Source organism: Silene latifolia, chromosome 8 (assembly GCF_048544455.1).
Source record: "Silene latifolia isolate original U9 population chromosome 8, ASM4854445v1, whole genome shotgun sequence".
In the NCBI taxonomy this organism is placed as follows: Eukaryota; Viridiplantae; Streptophyta; class Magnoliopsida; order Caryophyllales; family Caryophyllaceae; genus Silene; species Silene latifolia.
The window spans coordinates 82,286,249-82,293,125 of NC_133533.1; the positions used below are offsets into that span (position 1 = coordinate 82,286,249).

The 6,877-nt window shown below is 34.6% G+C and overlaps 1 protein-coding gene across 1 annotated transcript in view; it reads left to right on the forward strand.

The window, feature by feature from the left end:
- The window catches only part of LOC141595428 (uncharacterized), a 114,344-nt gene extending 112,916 nt beyond the window's left edge, over positions 1 to 1,428 (forward strand). Inside the window, exons 2-5 of the mRNA XM_074415393.1 lie at positions 101 to 361; positions 474 to 648; positions 846 to 1,102; positions 1,226 to 1,428. Of these exons, the coding sequence (XP_074271494.1) occupies positions 101 to 361; positions 474 to 648; positions 846 to 1,102; positions 1,226 to 1,428 (896 nt within the window). The remainder of the gene's footprint in view (positions 1 to 100; positions 362 to 473; positions 649 to 845; positions 1,103 to 1,225) is intronic.
- The last annotated feature ends 5,449 nt before the right edge of the window (positions 1,429 to 6,877 follow it).

The window sequence follows — 6,877 nt, forward strand, 5'->3', positions numbered from 1 at the left end:
ATTAAAGAGTGTATTTTCTCCATTGCCTCAACAATGTCTCATGGACCTGATGGGTTTTCAAGCCAGTTTTTTAATGATTCTTGAGACACTGTTGGAGGAGATATAATAGCTGTTGTGAAAGATTTCTTCACCACTGGTAAATGGCTTAAGAAGGTAAACACCACTACACTTACTCTCATCCCTAAGATTGATAATCCTACTAGTGTCTTGGATTTTAGACCTATTGCCTGCTGCAATACTGTCTACAAATGCATTTCTAAGGTTTTATGTAAGAGACTTAGTAAGATTGTTCCTGATATTGTTAATGAGATTCAAGGGGGTTTCATCAAAGGGAGGAATATTGTTGAGAATGTCCTGATTTGTCAGGACTTGGTGAGACTCTATAATAGGAAAGCTGCTTCTCCTTGTTGCTTGATAAAGATTGACCATAAAAAAGCATATGACTCTGTTTTTTTTTCTTTTTTTTTTATTAGGTAAGAAAACTGCGTATGACTCTGTTGAGTGGGTGTTTTTGAAGCAAATGTTGACTGCTTTGAACTTTCCTGTGAAATTTATGGACCTGATTATGCAGTGTGTCTCTTCTCCTATGTACACTTTGGCTCTTAATGGTTCTTCCTTTGGTTTTTTCCAAGGGAAAAGAGGTTTGAGGCAAGGGGACCCCTATCCCCTCTGCTCTTTAGTTTGTGTATGGAGTATCTATCCAGGATTTTGGGAGTGGTGGCTCAGCAAGAGGATTTTAGATTTCACCTTTTATGTGGACATTTAAAGCTTAATCATCTTCTTTTTGCTGATGATTTACTTTTGTTCAGCAAGGGTACTACCTAATCTATCATGTTGATTCTCAGGGGATTTACTACCTTCTCAGCAGCTTCTGGTCTGAGTCTTAATAAGTCTAAGTCTAGTATCTATTTTAATGGTGTACCTACTCCTGTTGTGAATGAAATCTTGCAAGTATCAGGCTTTCAAAGAGGGACTTTGCCTTTCAAGTACTTAGGGGTCCCTATATCTGCTAAGAAACTGACAAAAAATGAGGGAATGGAACTCACTGATCGAATTGTGGCTAGAATTAGAGGGTGGGGGGCCAGGCATCTTTCTAATGCTGGTAGGCTTACATTGGTTACCTCTGTTTTTACATCCCTTCACTCCTACTGGGCTACAATTTTTCTGATCCCTAATACTATTATGAACCGTATCAATGCTATATGAAGGAATTTTTTATGGTCAGGGAAATCCGAGTATCATAAGCCTCCTTCTGTTAGCTGGGATATGTGCTGTATACCTAAAGATGAGGGAGGGCATGGCATTAAAGAGGCAAAAAGTTGGAACAAGGCTCTCTTGGGGAAATATGCTTGGTGGTTAGCTAATAAGCAAGATCACCTTTGGGTGAAATGGGTTAACCATGTTTATATGAAAGATAAGGATTGGTAGGATTATACTCCTCCTACTGACTGTAGTTGGTCTTGGAGGAAACTTTCTCATACAATGCAAACTTTCCACCAAGCATATACTGGTAACAAATGGTTGAATTCTTCTTGTACTTATACTGTCCATGCTGGTTATGAGTGGCTGAGGACCAAAGCTTCTAAAGTTCCTTGGCGTCATCTTTGTTGGAATCAGCTGAATGTGCCTAAGTGGTCTTTCATTTTCTGGGCTGTAATGCATAGGCGATTATGGACTAAAGATAGACTAATTAGGATGGGTATAACTTCTGATCCTTTGTGCAAAATTTGTCTAGTGCAACCTGAAGATCATCTTCATCTGTTTGGTGGGTGTGATTATTTCAAATCCTGCTGCAGGATGCTCCAACAGTCTTTGAAGATCAGCAATATTCCCCAAGATATAGTTCACTGGTTCTCTTCAGCTAGGAGGACAAAGTTACAGCGCAGATTCATTGGGGCTTGTTTGTTGGACTGGTTTATGCCATATGGAGAGTCACGAACGAGGCAAGAATTGATCATTATGTACGCAGACCCTCTAATGTGATCAAGTCAATTCTTGCTGAGGTGTTTGCTAGATTTAACAGGAGAAACAGCACTAGTTTGAAGCAACAAGATTTAGCTTGGATACGGAGTATTCAATAATTCCTTGTTGTTTTTTCTCTCTCAGTCGTTTTGATGTAGTAGCTTGAGATTTGATGAGTTGTACAAAAACACATTCATTCTTTTGATTTATATTATTTACTTAACCTTTCCCAAAAAAAAAACTTATAAAAATCACAAATCAATACTTAAATCAAATTTAAGCCCAAGTTAATTATCCTAACCTTCTTAGGACTCAAAAATTAGTCATCACTCAATTTTTGACAATAATTCAACTTGGTTTTCTATTATTGCTTATTAAACTTCTCTTAATCATAACAATTATGAAATAATTTCAACTAAATCATAAAATTTAAAAAAATTCAAAATCACATTTTTTGCAAATTCTGGAATATTATCAAGATTCCAAAAACTCAATAAAATTTGCCATCTAAATATTTATAGTTTACTTAATTAATAAATCGTATAAAACATAACTTTTACCATTTAATTCCAAATTAAACATACAAATTATGAAAAATCCAAATCAAAATTTTGAACATTCTTAAGAAATTTCCAGAACCTGGAAATGGCAAAATTTCAACCAAAAATTTCGAATTAATTTTGTGACTAATAAAGTTGCCCTTTTATCGATTTTATCACATAAAAATCAATAAAAATACCAAATCAATAAAAATTAATCAAGAAACTTTAGATATGATGTTCATATCATATATACAACATTAGAGAAAAATTTCAAGTCATAAAATTTATTTTAGCTATTTTTTGCTAAAAATAGTCACTATTTATATCATTTTAACCATTAAAATTATAAATCATGCATAATAAATCATATTCATCTCAAATTTTACATACAATCTTTAAAATATGCATGTGACAACATATTAAAATTATGTGGCCTGTTAAGAAGTTTAACTAATTTTAGTCATTCAACCTCCATTTATATCATTTTTATCACATAAAAATCATAAATCATGCAATATTAATCACATTAATACGAAATTTTACATACAAAAAGCAAAATATGCATGTGAGGTCATACTAAAATTTTATGGTCAGAATCGTAGTTTAACTAATTTTAGTTAAAAAATGCCATATTATTCATTAAAATGCAATTATTTCACTAAAAATTACTCCCTCCCATCCATCCTTTTTTTCCCCTTTGAAGTGGGCACGGAGATTAATGGTGGGGAGTATAATATTGATAAATATATGAGTGAGGTTTGGTAATTGGAGAGAGGTATGAATAATTATGATTAAATATTAATAAAGGAGATGGGTGGGGTTTGGTTATTGGAGAGAGGTAGGAATAATTAGAATTAAATATTAATAAAGTATATAGTGGGGTTTGATGAGTGGAAAGAGGTAAGAGTATAATATTAATAAAAACTTTCTCAAAAAAGAAAGGGGAATAAAACCTGAATAATCCATTTTAGAAAATAGGGAAGAAAAGAGTGGATAGGAGGCAGTATTAAAATAAGCAATAATCATCCATAAATCATCAAAATAACCTAAATATATTTTAGGACCAGAATAAATAACATGCAAAATAATTTCGTGGCTTTATCACATAAATCACAAAATTTCTAATTTTAATTAAGTTATATTTAACTCGGAAAAACAAAATCGATTATGCATGCACGACCACATGCTCTGATACCACTTGAAAGGTTTCAAAAACCCCTATTAAACTTATTTAATAGATTTTATAAATTACTCTTAATTTATACTCATATGAATCTAGTTACATGGATAACAAAATAATAATGGTTAGAAGAAAACGGTTTTCTTACATTGATGAGACGGACTTATGGGCACTAGATTTGGACTCCTTCCAAATCTACATCTTGAGCTAGATAAGATATTAGGATGATTTTCCAAAAACCTTCAAGCATCCATAGTAGAATACCTCCTCTTAGTTGCACCAAGACTAACCCAAACACAAGTATAAATATTAACTAGATATTGTATACTAGTGACCTTAAATATTTATTCTAATATTATTATTATTATTACTCTAGTAATATGATTGCATTATTAGAATATATGAACAAGTTATACTATAAAAATTATTTTTATGTGAAAGAGAGAATAATAGAGATTTTGCATAAGATGAGAATCATCCAAATAAAAATAAGAACAACTTCTTATTTTAAAGGAGGGGAGCCGGTTGGAAGGTGGAACCAAGGCCAATGCATGGCATTTACTTTTTCTTTTTCTCTTATCTAAAACATAGGCATGTAATGCTAATATTTTAGGGGAATGATGGTGTTCTTTTTAATTTAAAAACACAATAAAAACTAACCTTAAAATACCCCACACCAACCGTTTTTTGGCTCCTTATTATGGAGTCCATTTTATCTTTTATAATTTGTCGATTGTATTATGGTATGTCATGTGTCACACAACATGACTCATATGTAATAAAATGCTTATTTAACTAATTAAATACCATTTAATGACAAATAAATTACAAGTGACAAATTAACTAGTAATTCAAAATTACAAGTATCTAAAATGGGTCGTCATCTTAATATAATTCAGAACATTTTGTAATTATATTTAACTAATCAATCTTATCTTAATTGTTTCATAAACAATAATCAATTTTAGTAATATAACATTTTAACTACTAAAATACATCATATTTAATCCTATTAAAATAAGATATAATATTTTCTCTCACGAAAATAATTTGTTCAATTTAAGGAATTAATTATTCTGTATCGATATACAATTAATTAACTTTACAGTTTGGAAATCGTCCTTTAGGTGTGACCTTAAAAGATCAACTGATCATCACCATCAAATGACAGTAATGTCAAACTCTAGTTAACCAATCATTACCGATTAATGTTGATCAGTTGACTATATAATTGAATTATCCCTTACGTATTCTTATTATGAGATTTAATTATGTGATCGCACTATTGTTGAGGACACATACTCCAACAAGTTGAATTTCGGAGGGAAGTTCTCTTTTAGGGGGAGTGAATGTAACTATTCGGAAATTTAGGAAAGAAAAAGTACAGAATGTGAGAAAGTAGTGAGAATTGAGTGGAGAACTTTGGGATAACTGTGATGTTTAGAAAGAGCGTATACGGTTGATAAACATGTGAGGTGCGAGAGAATGCATGAGATTTGAGGAAATGAGAGAGTGAGGTGAACTTTGAGGACGAAGTTCTTTTTAAGGGTGAAGATTGTAATACTCCGTATTTAATAATTATATAATAATAATATTTTATTATATTTAGCGAGTTGGGCTTGAGACGGAATAATAATAATAATAATATAATAATAATAATAATACAATACATGTATGTATATATCTATACTATACTAGCTACCCACATACATATACCCTTCACCCTACCTTATCCACCCAACCTTATCCATTTGTAATCCACCATAATCCACAAAGATAAGGGAGAAGAGAGAAAGAGAGAAAAAGGAGAATCCGTCACCTCGCCTCAAGATCGTAAGGTAAACCGTCTTATACTAGCCTTTATGTTATTATTTTTATACCATTATCTTACACGCGACTTAGACCCGCTAGTTGACCACCGTGACTGATCGGACAACCGTCATTGACCACCCTAGGGACGGTTTGACCGAGAGTTAAAGGGGTTTTTGTGGTCTTTGTGAACCGTCTTAGGGCACGGTTTTTACCCACCGTTTCTGGGCTGACTTGGACTGGTGGTGGGGTGGTTAAGTTGTGGGTTGAGGGGCGAGTCTTGTGGTGGTCAGGGGTGGTAGATATGGTGGCTGGAAGTGACAGTCTCGGGGGAGAGAAGAGGGATGTCGGTTGAAGTTGTGTCGAGGTGTTGTTTGTCGTTGTTGCTTTTACTTGTTGGTTGTTGTTGTGGCCGGGTGTGAGTAAGAGAGGGGTCGGGTCTGGTGGTGGTGAGGGAGTCGACCACCGTGGTGGTGGTGGCCGTGTATGGTTGTTGTTGTCGTGTTGGTTGGTGTTGTTGTTGGTGGTGCGGTTATTGCTTGGTGCGGATCTAGGTGGCTGACCTGGGCACGCCGGACCCACCGTCGCTGGGTGGTGGCCCACGGTGGGGATTAGTGGTGGTGGCGGTGGTCGGGTGTGAGTCGGGTTTTGGGTAATTGTATAAGACGGGTTTAATTTGGTCGTATATGTGTTTGTATAATGCATTAGTATATTTATACGTATTGGTATAAATATATTAGTATATTATACGTATTGGTATATATATTGGATTAGTATATTTAAATATATTTGTATGATTAGATGAGTATATTTATATGTATTAGTTTGGTATATTTATACGTATTTTTATTATTATCGTATTTTAGGAAATGAGTTTTGTGAGACGGTTTTGCGAGTCGGACCTAGCTTGTGTGATGGTTTTCTTATGCGGATTTGCTGTGAGGTAGGTTAATCCTACTCAGTTTCAATATTGCATTTGAGTTGTCGTGTGAGTCGTGTTTTAGCGGTTATTGCATTATAACATGATATTGGTTAAGGTGATTGGAGGAATCGGTAATTGGCATATTGTGTGGTATCTGCATTTATTATACTTGTCATATATATATTGGATAATATAACGGTTGTGATTGTTGGTTGTTGTTGAGGAGACGGAAGACAGTTGGGAGACCGTCTTCCGCTTGGGTCTCCTCTTGGAGCTTTCCCACTCCAAGAGGGATGTGCACATTAATGACTTGAGTTTGGAGGGACACGTGTAGTTGAGACATGACATCTGGCAGGGGATCCGGTTGGCTTCCGGACCCGGTACGTCTGAGCGTGTCCCGGTACCTGTTTGTGGTTATCGGTATGTCTAGGCGTGTTCCAGTACCATGGTGGCGGTTGTTGG